This window comes from Culicoides brevitarsis, chromosome 3 (genome assembly GCF_036172545.1).
Source record: "Culicoides brevitarsis isolate CSIRO-B50_1 chromosome 3, AGI_CSIRO_Cbre_v1, whole genome shotgun sequence".
In the NCBI taxonomy this organism is placed as follows: domain Eukaryota; kingdom Metazoa; phylum Arthropoda; class Insecta; order Diptera; family Ceratopogonidae; genus Culicoides; species Culicoides brevitarsis.
In genome coordinates, this window is record NC_087087.1 from 7,869,273 (window position 1) to 7,890,615 (window position 21,343).

The 21,343-nt window shown below is 33.3% G+C and overlaps 2 protein-coding genes across 2 annotated transcripts; one reads left to right on the forward strand and one right to left on the reverse strand.

The window, feature by feature from the left end:
• Positions 1-46: 46 nt before the first annotated feature.
• On the forward strand, positions 47-5,139 carry LOC134835906 (probable ATP-dependent RNA helicase kurz). The gene is made up of 3 exons (XM_063850913.1): positions 47-194; positions 263-3,644; positions 4,754-5,139. The coding sequence occupies exons 1-3, from the start codon at positions 120-122 to the stop codon at positions 4,828-4,830; spliced, it is 3,534 nt and encodes a 1,177-aa protein (XP_063706983.1). The 5' UTR covers positions 47-119; the 3' UTR covers positions 4,831-5,139.
• On the reverse strand, positions 4,871-21,011 carry LOC134835153 (mediator of RNA polymerase II transcription subunit 12). The gene is made up of 8 exons (XM_063850022.1): positions 18,823-21,011; positions 17,181-18,182; positions 10,330-11,416; positions 10,216-10,260; positions 9,910-9,991; positions 7,096-8,986; positions 5,222-6,079; positions 4,871-5,160 (listed from the first exon to the last, which is right to left on the reverse strand). Exons 1-8 carry the CDS (start codon positions 20,789-20,791, stop codon positions 4,979-4,981), a joined length of 7,116 nt encoding a protein of 2,371 aa, XP_063706092.1. The 5' UTR covers positions 20,792-21,011; the 3' UTR covers positions 4,871-4,978.
• Between the last annotated feature and the right edge of the window lie 332 nt (positions 21,012-21,343).

A 21,343-nucleotide genomic window follows, 5' to 3' on the forward strand; every position in this document is an offset into this window, starting at 1 on the left:
CTGACAATTTTTTCAAATTTTGACAGTTCAAATGTAAATAAACAAGCGTGGCGAGCACACATGAATTGAAAAACCTCTTAAAAATTTAATTTTTTCACATTTTCCTATAAAATACAAAAATGGGAAAGCGTCGATTCAATGCAAAAGGTCGTCAAACCCAAAAATTTCTCGTGGATAACAGCGAAACGAAGAAGGTAAGTCCTGAAATTTCCATAAATTCCGCTTCGTTGAGTTAATTTTTCATCATTTTCTTGTCCCGCAGATCAAAGTTGATATTCCCGTGGAAAAAATAAGCGAAAATGCCAACGACACAAATGCTCTTGTGCTCCCGTCGCAGAAACGAGCAACGAAACTGAAGAAAGAAAATGTCACCGTAACCCGAATTTTATCGAAAAAGCAACGAAAACGCTTGGAAAAAATCGTTGACCAAAAAGAAAAGAAGAAAAATCACGCAGCACTCGTTCAGGCATTAGCTTCTGTTCAAATTCCGAAGACTCAGCTGTCGCAATACACGTCGATCAGCACGACACAGACACAGGGCTTGAAAAAATTAAAAAATGATGGAAAAGAGACGAAACGAATGCGTGAAATGTCGATTGGAGAAGGAGATGAAGTGCCGTTGAAAGGAAAACGGAGAAAAGGAATGATAAATGCGTTGACGGTTGATGACGAAAGCGACGAAGAAGATGAAACAGGAACAAAACCGCGAGATTACAACGTTGTTGGCGTCGAATCGAGCGATTCCAGCGACGAAAATGACGAAGAAGAGGAAGTTGAACCTGAAAAAGTCGAAGAAAAACCTCTTGAACCTCCAAAATCCGAGGCAACTCCTGTCATTGAAGCGAAAACCATCGAAAAACCCAAAATAATTGAACCAATTGACCGTAAACCCGCAACTTACATCCATTTAGAACGCGATTCAAAGATTCAAGCTGCTCGTTTGAAGCTTCCAATCCTCGCCGAGGAACAACAAATCATGGAAACGATCAGCGAAAACACCGTCGTCATCATTGCCGGCGAGACAGGCAGCGGCAAAACGACTCAAGTACCTCAATTCTTGTACGAAGCTGGATACGCGACAAATAAAATGATCGGCGTGACCGAACCACGTCGCGTTGCTGCAATTTCCATGTCGAAACGCGTCGCAAAAGAAATGAATTTGAGTACCGACGTCGTTTCTTACCTCATGCGATTCGAAGGAAATGTCACGGAAAAGACTAAAATTAAATTTATGACTGATGGAGTCCTGTTGAAGGAAGTAGAAAACGATTTTCTGTTAAAAAAATACGGAGTTCTAATTTTAGACGAAGCCCATGAACGAAGTGTCTTCACCGACGTGCTAATTGGACTTTTATCACGCATCGTAATTATTCGGGCGAAGGAAAAAGACCCCTTGAAGCTCATAATTATGTCAGCAACGCTCAGAGTTGAGGATTTCACAAGCAACGAAGTGCTTTTTAAGACTCCGCCGCCCGTTTTGAAGGTCGAAGCACGTCAATTTCCGGTTACAATTCACTTTAACCGGTTCACTCCTGAAGATTACGTCGCCGAAGCTTATAAAAAAGCTGTAAAAATTCACACAAAATTACCGGAAGGCGGAATTTTAATTTTTGTTACGGGTCAAAAGGAAGTGAAAAGTCTCGTATGGAAGCTAAGGAAGGCATTTCCATATAAAAATGATAAAACCAAGGTTGAAATTGAAAAAAAGGAGTCAAGTGAGGAAGAATTGAGTTTCGACGAGGAAGATTGGGACATGATTCGTCATAAAAAGAAGAAATTACGCAAAAAAGACAGAGTTCGTGAAGGAAAATCGAAGAAAAAAGTCGTTGAACAACTGCCAAAAGTGAGTTTAGACTCGTTTAAGCTGCCGCATGAGATGCAAGAAGGCGATATGAACGAAGATGAGGTCGATGTTAGTGAAGCAGGCAGTGATAGTGACGATTCAGAGCTTGGAGAGCCCATTCAAGCCATCGCCCAGTCACAACCCTTATGGGTTTTGCCCCTTTATTCAGTTTTAAGCTCCGAAAAACAAGCTCTTGTCTTCCAAGATCCGCCGCCAGGCACGAGATTATGCGTTGTAGCCACAAATGTCGCCGAAACTTCCATCACAATCCCGAATATCAAGTACGTGATCGACTCAGGGCGACAAAAATCCAAAGTTTACGACAAAATTACGGGAGTTAGTGCCTTTGTGGTGACCTACACGAGTAAAGCATCCGCCAATCAACGTTCCGGAAGAGCTGGCAGAGTCGGTCCGGGGCATTGTTATCGTTTATATTCGAGCGCTGTGTACAACGACGAGTTCCAAGACTTTTCAGTGCCTGAAATTCAAGAAAAACCCGTTGATGATCTCATGTTACAGATGCGATCGATCGGAATTGATCGTGTAGATAAATTTCCTTTCCCATCGCCGCCTGATGCGGTTCAACTGGAAGTCGCCGAGAAGCGTTTGAAGATGCTCGGAGCGTTGGAAGAGAAAACAATGATACGAGGAAATACGACGGAAACCATTTTAGCGTTGACTGATTTGGGAAAAACCATTTCGCGGTTTCCCGTGAACCCGAGATTCGGTAAAATGTTGGCCTTAAGTGATCAGGGAGGACTTTTGCCGTATATAATTGCGATTGTGGCGAGTCTTTCGGTGCCTAATGTGCTCGATGAGAGTCTTTCCTCGGCGGATGATGACGAAGAAGAAGATGTTCAAGCGAAAAATCAGTCGAAATTTCGTGCAATTCGTCATAAATGGGCGGGCGAAGGCGAATCTCGTGCCCTTGGTGACCCAATGGTATTGTTAAAAGCCGTTTCTTCATGTCTCTTTGATCAATCAAGCACAAATTTGGAGAATTTCTGCGCTGAAAATGGGATTCGAGTAAAAGCTATTCATGAAATCGCTAAAATTCGACAACAACTTACCAATGAAATCAATATAAATGCCACAGATGTCAATTTGTGCATCGATCCGAAGCTGCCGCCGCCTACAGATTCCCAAATTCATCTCATCCGACAAATTCTGCTATCTGGATTCGGCGATCAAGTCGCTCGTAAGCTCACGAAACAGGAAATTAACGAAATGGAGGACAAGCAAAAGTATCGAAATGCCTATAAATGCGCCGATATGGTCGATCCGGTGTTCATTCATCAAGAATCTGTCCTAAAATACGAAGATCCCGAGTGGGTTATCTACCAAGAAGTGTACGAAGTCACAATGGATGATGGCAAACCGAGGATGTTCATTCGCGGAATTACGGAAATTGATCCGGCGTGGTTGCCGAAATACGTGCCGACGTTGTGTAACATTCTGAAAATTATGGAAAAGCCTGAACCGCGTTACGATGCTGTGCAGGATCGGATTGTGTGTCATGTGAATGCGACTTACTCGAAAGCGGCGTGGCAATTGCCGTTGGTTGAAGTTGCGATGCAACCGTCAGTCGATCAGTACAAACATTTTGCGAGATGTTTCTTGAATGGAGAGATTTTTGAGAAATTGCGAGAATTTGCGGAGGTTTTGACAGCAACTCCAGATTCGATGAATAAAACTTGGGTGAAATCTATGCCGAGAGCGAAGCAGTTGTTGGATGTTTTGATGCAGAATGAAGTTACGACGAAGAAAAAGTTGAAGAAGTTGTGGAAAAGTAATAAAGAATGTAAGTATAATTTTGTTTAGATGATACATAAGAAAATGTGAAATGAAACAAATAATTTTTCGTATTTTGAAGAAAAAATATTTTAAAAACATAAAGAATATTAAAAAAAATGTTAAAATGTGAGAAAAATATTTTTAAATTATAATTTTAAATTTTGTTTTATTTTTCAATCAGTTCAAATTTTAAAAAAATATTTTTTTTAATCAAAATTTCAAAAAAAAATAATAATTTAATTTCATATTTTTTTTATTTTTAACATATTTTTTTTTTTAATTTTTTTTTTTTTTTTTTTTTTTTATTTATTTTTTTTTTTATTTTTTTAAAAAAAAAAAATTTTTTCTCAACTTAAAAAATTTTGTATTTTAGTTATTTAAAAAATTCAAAAATATTAAAAATTATTTTTTTTTTTGCATTCGAAAACTGATTGAAAATATTAATATTTAAAAATATTTTTTAAAATTTAAATATCAAAAATATTAATTTTTTAAAAATTTTTTAATTAAATTAAAAAAATCAAAAATTAAAATAAAAAATTTTAAAACTTTTAAAATTGTTGAAAAAGTTTAAAGATCTAAAAAATAGGATTTTTAAAAATTTTTAAAAAAAATAGGATTCTAAAAAAATTAAAAAAAATTTAAGAAAAAAAATTAATAAAATTTAAGTAATCAAAAAAATTTCAGAAATTATTTTTTTTTTTAATTTTTTCGCTTATTTTATATTAAAATTTTTTTTTTTACAAAATCACAAAATTAAAAAAAAAATTTTAAAATTATTTGCATTGAGATTTAAAATTTAAGAATTTCTCAGAAAAAAAATTATAAAATTTTTTTCATAAAAATTTATTTTAATTTTTTTATTTTTATCTTAAAATTTATTTTCAATATAAAAATTTTGAAATAAAAAAATATTTAAAAATTGAAAAAATAATAAAAAAAAAAAAAAATGATGAAAAAATTAATCTTTTCAAAATTTCAAAAAAAATTTTTATTTTTAAAATTTTTTTTATATTTTCAAATTTTTTTATTCTTCAAATAAAAAAAAAATTTCATTTCATTTCACATTTTCCGCATTATACAAACCTAATTTTTGACAAAATTTTCTCTTTTCAGTCCTTCTTGAGGAATACAAATTATGGCTTCCTGACAACTTACATCAAAAAATCAAGAAAATGTGGCCTCCATTGTAAATTTTTGCGAGCAAAAACAGCATTTACATTGTACATAATACTATTTTAATTATATTTTAATACAAAATATAGGATAAATATTAAAAAATAAGACGTTCACGGATTAAAATTATTACCATGCAATATTTAGTAGGCTTTGTCAGATCATTTAATACGGAGGAGGTTGTTGGTTCGGATATCCGCCCATTTGCCCGCCGCCCATCATATTTTGTTGCTGATTCGGCATTTGACGTTGTAACTGAGCAACTAAGGCGGATTGCGGTTGTTGCGGATTCATGCCTTGACCTTGATTTCCCATCATCGCTTGGTTGTTTGGTTGTTGACCCATGTCTAAAAGTTAAAAAAATGTTAATTTTAATGAAAAAAATTGAAATTTGTCAAAAAAAATTACTTTGCTGTTGTTGCTGCTGCTGTTGCATCATCATTTGTTGTCGTAAACGTGCCTGTTGAAGCTGCTGGGGGTTCATTTGGGGCCTTTGATAGGGCGGCGCTTGTCCTTGACCTTGTCCCGCCATTTGATTCATCGTGACATTCGGTGCTCCTTGGATATATTGCCCGCGATTTGCTTGCATCGCTCTCTGCTGAGCCAAATATTGCTCCTGCTGCGTTCTTTGCTGCACTTGCTGTTGCTGCGGAACTTGCTGTTGTTGCTGGAAATTGCCCATCATGTTGTTTCCGCCCATATTGACGTTGCCCTGTTGCTGTTGATTCGCATAACCGTAATTCTGGTTCATTCCTTGCATATTTTGGTACATTTGATTGTTGCCGGCGACATTTCCCTGTCCTACCATTTGGTTCTGTCCTTGCATATTCATCGTATTTCCCGCATTCATTTGTCCTGCCATCGGATTTCCCATGTTTGCGTTTCCCATGCCCGTCATTTGTTGGTTCATCATCGCATTTTGGTTCGGCATGCCGCCTTGATTCATCATATTGCCGCCTTGGTTGAGTTGCTGCTGGTTCGTCATCATGTTTCCGCCTTGCATGTTGCCAACCATGCCCGTGTTCATTTGCTGCGGATTGACTTGTTGTTGTTGCCCGGCGTTCATCATGGGATTTGCGACGCCTTGGTTTTGTTGCATCATTGGATTCATGCCCATATTGGGAGGAACTTGAGGCATTCGGAGTTGTTGACGCAAATAACCGCCTTGAGGAGGATTTTGTTGAGCAGGACCAAACATGGGAGCTTGACTCATGCCGGGATGACGTTGGCGAAGCATGTTTGTAAGAGCTTTTGCGCCGGGACGCACTGAAAATAGAAAAAAAAAATCAAAAATTATTTGGAGCACAAAAAGTTTTATCGCATTTTAAAGTATTTTTTAAAATTTCCATAAAAAATTTTTTTAAGATTTTTTCTTTTTTCTGAATTTTTTTTTTTAATTTTTGATTTTTTATGTTTGACGTTTCCAAATTGTTTTCTTATTTTGAATTTTCTTAAATTTTATGACTTTCTTATAAATTTTTAATTCATTCAAAAATTCATTAATTTCTAAAAATTTTAATTTTTTTATATTTTTTTAAATTTTCTTCAGAATTAATTTTTAACAAAATTAGTTTGACTTAATTATTTTTTTTTTAAATCTCATTTTGAAATACTTTCTAATTTTTTTAAGATTTTTTAAATTTTGTACAAATTTTCATATTTTTTTTTAAATTTCATAAACTTCTTAAAAAAAATTAAAATTTTCAAAATATTGAAAACTCAAAATTTTTAACAAATTAAATAAAAATTAAAAACTTTTAGAAATCTTTCAAAGTTTCAAAATTTTTTAAAAACTTAGAGAGAAAAACCTTTAGAATTTGAAAACTTTTCAATTTTCTGAATTTTTTTGAATTTATAATTTTTTTTTTATTTTGAGAATTTTCATTTTCAATAAAATTCTTTTTACTTAAAAAATTTTTTTCTGAGTTTTTATTAATTTTTATTTTCATTAATTTTTTCTGAATTTTCAGAAATTTTATGAATTTCTTAAAAAATTTAAAGTTTTAAAAATCTACGATTCAAAATTTAAAGAAAAAAAGAAAAAAATTATAAAAAAGTAAATTAAAAAAAATAATTTAGAAAACCTAAAATTTTTTAGAAAATCCTTGAAATTCTTAAAAATTATTTTTTTTTTGTAAATTTTAAAAAAATATTTTTTTTATATCTTTAATGTAAATATTTATTAAAAAATTTTTATTTTTCAAAAAAAAAATTTTTTGAAAAAATTCTTCAAAATGCGATAAAAAATAAAAATAATTTAAAAGCAAATAAAATTTTCTTACTTGGCTGCGGCATTCCCTGATAGAACGGCGGCTGCCCTTGTTGCGGTCCTTGCTGATTCGGCGCCATTTGTCCCATTTGATTCTGATATCCCCATTGCTGCTGTTGATTCATCATATTCGGATTGCTTTGCATACCCATGACATTCGTATTTTGCATTTGCATCCCTCCCTGCATGCCCATTTGTTGATTTCCGCCCATCTGTTGATTGCCTCCCATCTGCTGATTCCCTCCCATTTGCCCTTGCATTTGCGGATTCATGCCCGGATTTTGTCCCATCATCATTTGCTGCTGCTGCTGCGGTTGATTTTGCACAAATTGCTGTTGCTGCTGCTGAATTTGTTGCATTTGCACGATACTGGGGCTCTGAAGTTGTTGTTGTAACGTCGACGGAACAGGCGGAGTTGCTGTCGCATTTTGTTTCGGTTTCCGAGGACGACGAATGCCCTTTCCTTTGCCCCGCCCAGCTGGAGATTGATCCAAAGACGAAGGCGTGTCAGCTTTGTCGTCTTTTAATTTTTCGGGTTCAAGGTCTTCGGGCGGGAGTTGAAGCGGTTCGTAGAAATAACTGCTCGGTTTGACCAAACTATGGGTGTGGAAACGCAAGAGACGATGAGCTTCTTCGTACATGAGAGGTTTTCGTTCCATTTTGACGGCACCAAACCACGCCCATGACAGCGGGGCGGGATTTTTCGAACCTTCGAGCAAGTCCCAGACACTAACGCGTTGCTTGTCAGCCAATCGCAAGCCATGTTTCTTGTCAATACTGTCAATATTGATTTTATTTCCTTTGCCATCGGTTGCGGCGCCCAAAGGTTCACACGCGATAACCTCACAAGTTTGTTTCGATAACGGCAAAAGTTGTCGAACGTACTTTATTGAAGCATTATTTGCATCTCCGAGCTCTTTTTTCAATTTTTTCATCAAATTCGTGTATAATTTCTTATTTTCATCTCTTTCAGATTGACTGTCAGACACAAGAGTTGAATGGATTAACGTCGCCAGCATGTCTAAAACTGTCGTAAATAGCTCCGAATTGTTCGTAAGGTCAATAACGCCTTGACTGATGAGTTGCACGAGCAATAAAGCCCAATCTGTGGTCAAAGTTGAATTTTTGAGGATCGCATCGAACATCCCGCCAATTAATGAGAACCTCAATTGCAAGGCATCCAACATTTCTTCACGTCCTCGTGGATCTTCGATGCCTCCGATGTTCTCCATTTCCTTTCTTTTCACAAATTGACTCAATTGCGAGTGCAAAGACTGCAATAAACCCTCCTTTTGTTCGTCTTGCCCGTTCAAACATGTCAAAATAAGCCTCAAAAACGGTTGATGGTTCAACAACGGAGATTTTTTCTTCTCAACGACATCCGCTTCGCTATGATCATCATCCTCGTGATCGTCTTCGTCACCTTCAGCGTTATCCGGATCGACTTTCGCTGCGGAATTGAACAAATCCGTTGATTCCAAAACTTGTCCAGCGACACGCAATATTCTTCCCTGTACTTGACTCGGAAGTTTCGAGACCAGAGGAGCAATTAGCCAAATTGATTGTTTTTGTTTTTCCGTTTTTTTCACTTCGTCGGAGATTTTGAAGACATTTATCACGGATCGAGCGACGATATCGAGCCATTCCGAGGGATTGTTCAAAGTTTGTTTGTACATCAAGTGCAAGTCGAGGAAGGAAATTCGCAAGGACCATTGATCCAAATTTTCGAGAATTCTTGCGATGATTTGTTGTTGATCCATTTCTGCTTTGAGATTGTATTCGCTTTCGGAGTAGCAGATCATGTGAAGGAGCTTTTGAGCTTGACGGGCGGTTAACATGCTGTCAATTAACATGCCAGGCTTGCAAAGTTCCTCGCAGCTGAGACAGCGTTCGAGAACCCATTCCTACAAAAAAAAAGAAAATTTTAAAAATTTATTTTAAAAAAATATTAAAAAATTTAAAAAAAATTACTCGAGTAAAAATTTAAAAAATAATTTTAAAAAATCAAGAGAAATTTTTTCAAAAAAAAAAAATTAAACAAAAAATTCAAATAAATCGGAAAAATTAATTTTAATTAATTAATTTCATTTCATCAATTTAATTTTTTAATTTGGTTTAATTTTATTAAATTGATGAAAGTTAATGAAAAATTAGAAAAAATTTCATAAAAAAATTTAAAAATTAAATCTTGTGAGAAAAAATTAATTTATCAAAAATTTAATACTTGAATTAAAAAAAAAATTCAAATGAAAAATTAAAATAATTTTCAAATATAAAAAAAACAAATAGGTATAAAATAAATTTTACAAAAAATTAAAAATCAAGAGAAAATTGATTTACAAAAAATAAAAGAAAAAATTAGTAATTTAAAAAAAATAAATCAAAAATTAAAAAATCGTAAAAATTCGAAAAAAATCAAAATATTTATATGAAAAAAAATTAAATAAATAATTTTTATGAAAAAAAATAAATAAAAAATTTTTACGAAAAAAAAAAATTCAAAAATATTTTTTTTATAAAAACGAATTAAATACGAAAGTCGAAAATAAATTTTTAAATTAAATATTTAAACGAAAAATTTAGATTAAAAAAAAGTTTAATCTCAAGAAGTAAAAAATTATGAAAAAAAAATAATAATTTTTTAAAATTATAAGAAAGATTTAAAGAAAATATTTAATTTTTTTTTTTTTTTTTTTTTGAAAAATTTTTAAAAAATTATAATTATTATTATTTTAATTTTTTTTTTTTAATTTAACAAATCGAAAGTTAAAACAAAAAATCAAATAAAAAATTAAAATTAAGGAAGAACCTCGAGAAAGAACCATACCTGAGAGCAAATTTGTTTCAAAACATGCTGAGCAAAATCCGAAAGACTCGTCGTATTTTCATTCTGCGTACTTTGTTGATTCCTATTAAAAATACAAAAAACAATTAAAACCCGAAAAAATTAAATTTTAAACCTAAAAATGGATGAAAAGTGCGCATTCAGGTGTACGAGCTACAAACTATATGAGGATTCAAGCAAATCATAACAAAAAATTGGTTATTTTATGGACAAGCACAGTGAATGGAGTGTGAAATGTTGAACATTAACAAAACATTCAGTAATAGAAAATTTGATTTTTGGAGTCACCTGTTGAGCGTTGGTCTTGATTGAATGCCTTCTAAGTCGACGATGCTGCATTTTTTTATTTTTAAACCGAAAAATCAAGATTTTTTTCAGAAAATTCAAAATTTCAATACTTACGGAAGATCCAACATTGGTTCGTCGCCCATGCCAAGCACCCCCAAATCACTTGTGCCCAAAATTTGACTCAAATCGCCGCTTTTCGGGGTACTTCCGGGATGTACGGGCGTATTTAAACCACTTTTCTTGCCGCTGTTTTGTTGATTTTTCATCGCTGTGGCATCGCCAAATGCTAAAATTCCCTTCAAAACTGCCAAAATAGCGCCTACCGTGATGTATTTGTGCGCTGCTGTCAGCAAATGACGATCACAACTCAGCTTGATGGTATGTTGCCCCAACGTCGCGAACATCGGATTCGGTGAAGTACTCACGGAATACATGCCAGGCTGCGGTAATTCACTCGTTTTGAACAATCTCAAGAGTAAATGACACGAAAGTCGTGGTCCTGCCTCAGCTTCTGACGACAAATCAGCTAAACCGTCTTTCACGTATTGCACGAGAGGCGGCAACGCAACCAAAACGACGAAACTTTCCAACGAGAAACAATGACGGGCCACGAGAATGCACGTAAAAACCGCAATTGAGTTGTGAATTGCGAGATTTTGGATGTTTACTTGTCGCAAAACGTCCGCATAGTAGCCAGATTCGACGGAAGAACCGCACAAAGCGATCAAAACGCCCAACCATTCAGCACTTAAGGCGTTACAGCAAGCCGTGAGTTCAGCACAAGTCGCTGCAATGTCGTTCAAACGATCGTTATCTGTCTCACGGGCGACGGCAATTATGATGTTGCACACAAAACTATAGCGATTTGCGGCAGAATCGTTGAGTAAACGAGCCCAAGCTGGTTCAATTTTGCCTCCGCGACGCGGATTCGAGAAAACTTCCGACAAAAATTGCGGATTGTACGGATGGGATGACGGTTGAGGCGCAATTGATGAGTAGAGGGCTTGTTTGATCTTCGGTTGGGCATTATGGAAGTTCTCGGGCGATTGAGGTTTGGTCTTCAACAAGGAGCAAGCAGAGTATAAGTTGTATAAATAGGCGAGGATGCATCGTTCAGCGGAGCTACAGTCACTTGGATTGGTGACATGCTTCACAACTTTGCATAATCCTTCGAAAACGGCGGATACTTGATCGCTTGATACTGAAAATAAAAGAAAAAATGAAAAAAAAAATTAAAAAATAATCTTAAAAATAAAAATATACAATTTTTTTTCACTTTAAATTTTTTAGCAGTTCTGAGTTATAAAATAATTAAAAATCATAAATTAGGATTTTTTTGTTACGTCAAATATCGACCCAATATGCACAGAAATGAACTTTAGAATGAATATTTATTCAATTTTAGGCTTAAAACTGATCAAAAAATGACTTGTTAAATTTATCAGCGTTTGAACCTCCAAACGCTGATTTTTTTGTTTCGTCAAATATCGACCCAATATGAACAGAAATCAACTTTAGAATGAATATTTATTCAATTTTAGGCTTAAAACTGATCAAAAAATGACTTGCAAAAAAAATCAGAGTTTGAACCTCCAAACTCTGATTTTTTTGTTTCGTCAAATATCGACCCAATATGAACAGAAATCAACTTTAGAATGAATATTTATTCAATTTTAGGCTTAAAACTGGTCAAAAAATGACTTGCAAAAAAAATCAGAGTTTGAACCTCCAAACTGAATATTTATTCAATTTCAGGCTTAAAAATGATCAAAAAATGACTTGTTAAATTTATCAGAGTTTTATCAGAGTTTGAACCTCCAAACGCTGATTTTTTTGTTTCGTCAAATATCGACCCAATATGAACAGAAATCATCTTTAGAATGAATATTTATTCAATTTTAGGCTTAAAACTGGTCAAAAAATGACTTGTTAAATTTATCAGAGTTTGAACCTCCAAACTCTGATTTTTTTGTTTCATCAAATATCGACCCAGAGATGAATATTTATCAATTTTAGGCTTAAAAATGAACCTCCAAACTCTCAGAGTTTGAACCTCCAAACTCTGATTTTTTTGTTTCGTCAAATATCGACCCAATATGAACAGAAATCAACTTTAGAATGAATATTTATTCAATTTTAGGCTTAAAACTGGTCAAAAAATGACTTGCAAAAAAAATCAGAGTTTGAACCTCCAAACTCTGATTTTTTTGTTTCATCAAATATCGACCCAATATGAACAGAAATCAACTTTAGAATGAATATTTATTCAATTTTAGGCTTAAAAATGATCAAAAAATGACTTGTTAAATTTATCAGCGTTTGAACCTCCAATAAACGCTGATTTTTTTTCAAAAAATGTTGTTAAATTTATCAGCGTTTGAACCTCCAAACGCTGATTTTTTTGTTTCGTCAAATATCGACCCAATATGAACAGAAATCAACTTTAGAATGAATATTTATTCAATTTTAGGCTTAAAAATGATCAAAAAATGACTTGTTAAATTTATCAGAGTTTTATCAGAGTTTGAACCTCCAAACTCTGATTTTTTTGTTTCATCAAATATCGACCCAATATGAACAGAAATCAACTTTAGAATGAATATTTATTCAAAGGCTTTTCAAAAAATGACTTGTTAAATTTATCAGCGTTTGAACCTCCAAACGCTGATCAAATAAAATATGAACAGACTTTAGAATGAATATTTATTCAATTTTAGGCTTAAAAATGATCAAAAAATGACTTGTTAAATTTATCAGCGTTTGAACCTCCAAACGCTGATTTTTTTGTTTCATCAAATATCGACCCAATATGAACAGAAATCATCTTTAGAATGAATATTTATTCAATTTTAGGCTTAAAAATGATCAAAAAATGACTTGTTAAATTTATCAGCGTTTGAACCTCCAAACTCTGATTTTTTTGTTTCATCAAATATCGACCCGATATGATCAGAAATCATCTTTAGAATGCATATTTATTCAATTTTAGGCTTAAAAATGATCAAAAAATGACTTGTGAAATTTATCAGCGTTTGAACCTCCAAACGCTGATTTTTTTGTTTCATCAAATATCGACCCAATATGAACAGAAATCATCTTTAGAATGAATATTTATTCAATTTTAGGCTTAAAAATGATCAAAAAATGACTTGTTAAATTTATCAGCGTTTGAACCTCCAAACGCTGATTTTTTTGTTTCATCAAATATCGACCCAATATGAACAGAAATCATCTTTAGAATGAATATTTATTCAATTTTAGGCTTAAAAATGATCAAAAAATGACTTGTTAAATTTATCAGCGTTTGAACCTCCAAACGCTGATTTTTTTGTTTCATCAAATATCGACCCAATATGATCAGAAATCATCTTTAGAATGAATATTTATTCAATTTTAGGCTTAAAACTAGTCAAAAAATGACATGTAAAAAAAATCAGAGTTTTAACCTCCAAACGCTGATTTTTTTGTTTCATCAAATATCGACCCAATATGATCAGAAATCATCTTTAGAATGAATATTTATTCAATTTTAGGCTTAAAAATGATCAAAAAATGACTTGCAAAAAAAATCAGAGTTTGAACCTCCAAACTCTGATTTTTTTGTTTCATCAAATATCGACCCAATATGAACAGAAATCAACTTTAGAATGAATATTTATTCAATTTTAGGCTTAAAAATGATCAAAAAATGACTTGCAAAAAAATCAGAGTTTGAACCTCCAAACTCTGATTTTTTTGTTTCATCAAATATCGACCCAATATGAACAGAAATCATCTTTAGAATGAATATTTATTCAATTTTAGGCTTAAAAATGATCAAAAAATGACTTGTTAAAATCAGAGTTTTCCAAACTCTGATTTTTTTGTTTCATCAAATATCGACCCAATATGAACAGAAATCTTTAGAATGAATATTTATTCAATTTTATCGAACCTCCATTTATTCAAAGGCTTAAAACTGGTCGAAAAATGACTTGCAAAAAAAATCAGCGTTTGAACCTCCAAACGCTGATTTTTTTGTTACGGCAAATATCGACCCAATATGAACAGAAATCATCTTTAGAATGAATATTTATTCAATTTCAGGCTTAAAAATGATCAAAAAATGACTTGTTAAATTTATCAGCGTTTGAACCTCCAAACTCTGATTTTTTTGTTTCATCAAATATCGACCCAATATGAACAGAAATCATCTTTAGAATGAATATTTATTCAATTTTAGGCTTAAAAATGACTTCAAAAATCAGAGTTTGAACCTCCAAAGTCTGATTTTTTTGTTCCATCAAATATCGACCCAATATGAACAGAAATCAACTTTAGAATGAATATTTATTCAATTTTAGGCTTAAAACTGGTCAAAAAGAGTTTGAACCTCCAAACGCTGATTTTTTTGTTTCGTCAAATATCGACCCAATATGAACAGAAATCATCTTTAGAATGAATATTTATTCAATTTTAGGCTTAAAAATGATCAAAAAATGACTTGTTAAATTTATCAGCGTTTGAACCTCCAAACGCTGATTTTTTTGTTTCATCAAATATCGACCCAATATGAACAGAAATCATCTTTAGAATGAATATTTATTCAATTTTAAAAAGGCTTAAAAAGCGTTTGAACCTCAATCAAAATCGACAATATGAACAGAAATCATCTTTAGAATGAATATTTATTCAATTTTAGGTTGAACCTCCAAACGCTGATTTTTTTGTTTCATCAAATATCGACCCAATATGAACAGAAATCATCTTTAGAATGAATATTTATTCAATTTTAGGCTTAAAAATGATCAAAAAATGACTTGTGAAATTTATCAGAGTTTGAACCTCCAAACTCTGATTTTTTTGTTTCATCAAATATCGACCCAATATGAACAGAAATCATCTTTAGAATGAATATTTATTCAATTTTAGGCTTAAAAATGATCAAAAAATGACTTGTTAAATTTATCAGCGTTTGAACCTCCAAACGCTGATTTTTTTGTTTCATCAAATATCGACCCAATATGATCAGAAATCATCTTTAGAATGAATATTTATTCAATTTCAGGCTTAAAAATGATCAAAAAATGACTTGTTAAATTTATCAGCGTTTGAACCTCCAAACGCTGATTTTTTTGTTTCGTCAAATATCGACCCAATATGAACAGAAATCATCTTTAGAATGAATATTTATTCAATTTTAGGCTTAAAAATGATCAAAAAATGACTTGTGAAATTTATCAGCGTTTGAACCTCCAAACGCTGATTTTTTTGTTTCATCAAATATCGACCCAATATGAACAGAAATCATCTTTAGAATGAATATTTATTCAATTTTAGGCTTAAAAGTGATCAAAAAATGACTTGCGAAAAAATCAGAGTTTGAACCTCCAAACTCTGATTTTTTTGTTTCATCAAATATCGACCCAATATGAACAGAAATCATCTTTAGAATGAATATTTATTCAATTTTAGGCTTAAAAATGATCAAAAAATGACTTGTTAAATTTATCAGCGTTTGAACCTCCAAACGCTGATTTTTTTGTTTCGTCAAATATCGACCCAATATGAACAGAAATCATCTTTAGAATGAATATTTATTCAATTTCAGGCTTAAAAATGATCAAAAAATGACTTAAAATCAGCGTTTTGAAATCAACTTTAGAATGAATATTTATTCAATAGGCATGATCAAAAAATGACTTTTAAAATCCGTTTGAACCTCCAAACGCTGATTTTTTTGTTTCATCAAATATCGACCCAATATGAACAGAAATCATCTTTAGAATGAATATTTATTCAATTTTAGGCTTAAAAATGATCAAAAAATGACTTGCAAAAAAAATCAGAGTTTGAACCTCCAAACGCTGATTTTTTTGTTTCATCAAATATCGACCCAATATGAACAGAAATCATCTTTAGAATGAATATTTATTCAATTTTAGGCTTAAAAATGATCAAAAAATGACTTGTTAAATTTATCAGCGTTTGAACCTCCAAACGCTGATTTTTTTGTTTCATCAAATATCGACCCAATATGAACAGAAATCATCTTTAGAATGAATATTTATTCAATTTTAGGCTTAAAAATGATCAAAAAATGACTTGTTAAATTTATCAGAGTTTTATCAGAGTTTGAACCTCCAAACTCTGATTTTTTTGTTTCGTCAAATATCGACCCAATATGAACAGAAATCAACTTTAGAATGAATATTTATTCAATTTTAGGCTTAAAAATGATCAAAAAATGACTTGTTAAATTTATCAGCGTTTGAACCTCCAAACGCTGATTTTTTTGTTTCGTCAAATATCGACCCAATATGAACAGAAATCATCTTTAGAATGAATATTTATTCAATTTTAGGCTTAAAAATGATCAAAAAATGACTTGTTAAATTTATCAGAGTTTTATCAGCGTTTGAACCTCCAAACGCTGATTTTTTTGTTTCGTTTGAACCTCAAATATCGACCCAATATGAACAGAAATCATCTTTAGAATGAATATTTATTCAATTTTAGGCTTAAAAATGATCAAAAAATGACTTGTTAAATTTATCAGCGTTTGAACCTCCAAACGCTGATTTTTTTGTTTCATCTTTAGAATCAAATATCGACCCAATATGAACAGAAATCAACTTTAGAATGAATATTTATTCAATTTTAGGCTTAAAAATGATCAAAAAATGACTTGTTAAATTTATCAGCGTTTGAACCTCCAAACGCTGATTTTTTTGTTTCATCAAATATCGACCCAATATGAACAGAAATCAACTTTAGAATGAATATTTATTCAATTTTAGGCTTAAAAATGATCAAAAAATGACTTGTAGCAAGATTTGACAAAAATTGCTTTGACACAGTTTTTGATTTAGTTTTGCTCTTGATTTAGTTTTTAAAACAAAACTATGTCAAAGGATTTTTTCAATCTAAATTTTTAATTAATTTAAAGTTATAAAAAAATAATATTTTTAGGTAAAAAAACTTACATAAAAGACAGCAATGATACCGTCGAAGCACTCCAACGACATACAAGCTCAACGAAGTCGTATAACTTTTTGCCATAATTGAATTTTTCGACACCAATTGGTTCTCAACTTCCGGCAACTCCTTCAAAATCTGAATACACATGTCAATTAATCCGTAAATATTGAATGCCGTCTCCATCAAGTCAAACAAAAACGCTACATGCTCCTGAACCGGAAGATAATTACTATTTCCCACAGCAAAACTATTCAAAATCTCCTGAACGGTCATCGCGCATTGCCACGTAACGACATGCTGATCGAAATACGACAAAACTTGACATTTGTTCGCCACGGACTCGAAATTGAACTCATTTCGCGAATGTTTCTTCACTTTGCATCCCTCGGCGACATCAATACTGAACTTTTTCGAGAAAAGTTTGCAAATTTCCTTCGAAATCTTTTTCACGGCATGTCGTTTCTCATCGCGATCACGCCCGACACCGAAAAGTAAGATGTATCGTTGATTGCAATCGTGCACAGTGCCTGGATCATCTTGACTCAACGGGAAATGCGTCGTATACAGGAAATGTCGATTCACGGAAGAAGAAGTTGTCGATGAAAATATATTTCCTGCAGGGGCGTCAACTTCTTTTGGCGAGTCGGGAGCATCCATTGAGTTTTGTTGCGACGTGTTGATGTGTTGAAGTAATTTTCCGAGCTCCATGTCAACTTTGGATTCTTCAATTTCGTCGGGTTGCTTGAAATCCATGCCAAAAATGTCAAGCCCGTCTTCCGTATTGACAGCTGGCGATGCAATTGTGGTTGAAATGGGTCCAATTCCGATGGAAGTTGTTGTCTGAGACACTCCGCTGGTTGTTGAAGTCGTTTCGTTCAAGAGATCTCCGCGAGAAATTAACGTACACATGTAAGCATCATGCGAAAAGACATCGTGACGAATTAATTCGCTGAATAAATGGACCAAATTTGTGAATTGTGCCTTGTTTTGAGGAGTTGGATTGTGATCTACAATGAGAAAATTAGAAGAAAATATTTAATATTATTTTTCAAAAAATACAAAAGTTATTTTAAAATAAAAAAAAATGTTAAAAAATAATTTAAAAAAAATTAAGAAATTAAAAAAAAAAATTAAAAAATAATTTTAAAAAAATAAAAAATAATTTTAAAAAATAATAATTTTTAAAAAAATTAAAAAAATAATTTTAAAAAAATTAAAAAATAATTTTAAAAAAATTAAAAAAAATAATTTCGAAATAATTTTTAAAAAAAATTAAAAAAAAAATTTAAAAAAATTTAAAAAAATTAAAAAATAATTTTAAAAAAATTAAAAAAATAATTTTAAAAAAATTAAAAAAATCAAAAATTAAAAAAAAATAATTTTAAAAAAATTAAAAAATAATTTAAAAAAAATTTTAAAAATAATTTTAAATAAAAAAAAATTAAAAAAATAATTTTAAAATTTTTAAATTAAAAAAAATTAAAAAAATAATTAAAAAATAATTTTAACAAAATTAAAAAATAATTTTAAAAATAAAAAAAGTTATTTGAAAAATAATGAAAAATTACAAACGAGTTAAAAAATATTTTTTTAAGTTATTTTTGATCCTATTATAATTTATCAAATTTTTTCATAATAAAAACTCACCTAAAACGGGCGCATCATTATCCAAAAAGTTCATCAAAATTTGCTGAAATACCGGCACGCCATTTATTCCATTTCCCGAGCACATTGAATCCTTATCATCATTATTTGACGTCTGATTATTATCATTTTCGCTCGACGTGATCTCATTTTGTCTCTTATCCAGCAACAACGCTACTGCCATCGCTCTGTGTTCGCCCCAACGTTGCCACGAAACCGCCCATTCGCACAAAATCTGCACAATTGGCGCATCTTGACTCGGATTATATTCACTTTTCTTCGATTTCCCACTCGAATCTCCTTCTTTGCCATGCGCCATGTTCAAAGGAGGGAAAATTTTCGGATATAACGTCTCCAAACAGTTATTCGAGTCAACACGATCGAACGAATGACTATCCAAAGCATCGAGAGTAGCCAAAATTTTCGCACTTGAATTGGAATTTGTCAATGCCTGCCATTTATCGGCACACCAACGTTGATCTGCATTCTTCGAACGTTGCCGAATATTCTCTTCCGCTACCAAAAGTTGTCTTCTTACTTCATTGTTGCTCATAACGCATTTACTGGGCATCGGGAGACTTGAAGGCGGTATCGGAAGGTTGTCTAAAGGACTTCCTGCGAGAATTGAACGACTTTCGCCAATGCCACAGCGAATCAGCGCCGTTGGACATTCAATTGTGATGACTTGCAGAATCGTGCTGAGTTCCAAAACGATGTCGTGATGATGCGGGCAACTCATGTAATCGTTAAAAACCGCATCGTACGGCGGAACTGCTTTTTGTTGCGTTTCTACTTGTTGCTGTGTCGCATTTTGATCTTTATTTTCCGCATCTTCGGGTTTTTGGTCGTCAATTTCCATCTTGGCGACAGTTTCGGTGGCTTGCGAAGGCGTCGATTGCTGTTCTTGCTTCCCGTCGAGATGATTATTGATCAAAAACATCAATTTTTTCGACACTAAATACGCGAGACGACGACATAACCGTTCAGATTGCACAAAATCTTGCAAATATTGCATGACAATCGGCAGATACAGCCGCAAAATCCCATCATCGTTCGTTTGAGACTTGATTTTATCCAGGAGATCAAGAACCCAGTTCAGGAATTCGTGTTTGTCGAGTAATCCTTCCTCGTACATGTATTTTGCGAGTTGTGTGCAGTAATTCCATTGTTTTTTCGCGAGTTTTTGTTCTTCTTGCGGCGTCAAAACGGGTTGGGGGTTCGTTTGCCCGACGGGACTTGACATCGAAGGCGATATTGTGTTCGAGGAAGAGTTCAGAGACGAACTTAAGCTCTGTGGAATGTGCGACGCTGACGTTGGTTGAGCAGCGGGAGGCTTTTCCGGCAACGGACCTTGATGATAATGCTCCACAAGCTTCGGAATCAAGTCTTTGAGGAATTTTATCAACGTTCCGGTCCATTCTGTGGCTGGATCCGGCATCGATCTTTTCTTAATTTTCGCTTCTGACACCGCTACAGTATATGCCGAACTTAATTTAATGAACCATGTTGCTCGTTGCATCGTTACTTGGTTCTCGCAAAGCATCACGAAGATCTCTTCCTTCTTATTGAACGACGGCGCCTTCTTTGCCAAGCTCGCCAGAGGCTTATTTCCAGCCAAATCCTTGAACCAATTATCCAAAGTTTGCTTCGTTCGTCCAGTTACGGGCCAAAAATTGTCTTTCGGATTGATTTGTTGCTTTTTCCGCCCCGAATCGGGCAGCGTCATGAATTCCTCGCGTTTTGCAAGGATCCCGTTGAAATAAGCGCCGACTTTGCTCGCAGTAATACTCGAATTTCGGGCACTTCCGAACTCTTCGCTGATGGAAAGGGAATGCGTAAAGCCGTGTTTGACATTCGCCATGGTAAGTTCGTCTTCCTTTTGCTTCTCCTGCTGCGGATAAACATCCGGGATGCCCAAACGGGGTCTTTTCAGGGGCTTTAGAGCCCGCGGCATATCTTGATGCGTGTACATTTTGCGTTTTTTGTGGGTCAATAATGGAGGATGCGATGATGCGAATGGATTTTCACGAGAAATTGCGCGTTGTACGACTGAAAACGACCTTTCGCGTGGCTTTGTGCATGCAAAAGCACTAAAAAGTCGTCATTACATAAAATTTGGGCACTTTAACATCCACTTTTGTGCTTAAAATACGAAAAATCCGAATTTTTGGACAATAATATTGACGATAGACGATGTGAGTCGGCTGAAATTGATAATGTTATACAGTGTAATTCCAGTCACTATCCTGCAATACACACTAATTTTTCCAAAAATCCACGTTACTCGCCTCCCCGAACACACTAATTTTTTTCAAAATCCACGTTACTCGCCTCCCCGAACACACTAATTTTTTTCAAAATCCACATTACCAACCTCCGATACACACTAATTTTTTTTCAAAATCCAGCCACGATCCTCACTTATAACAGCTGTATAACAGTATCACTTTCAGCCGACTCACCAAAAAAACTGTTCTACTGAGGCTAGTGACCGGATGTGCTTGAAAAAAACGGCTCAAACCGC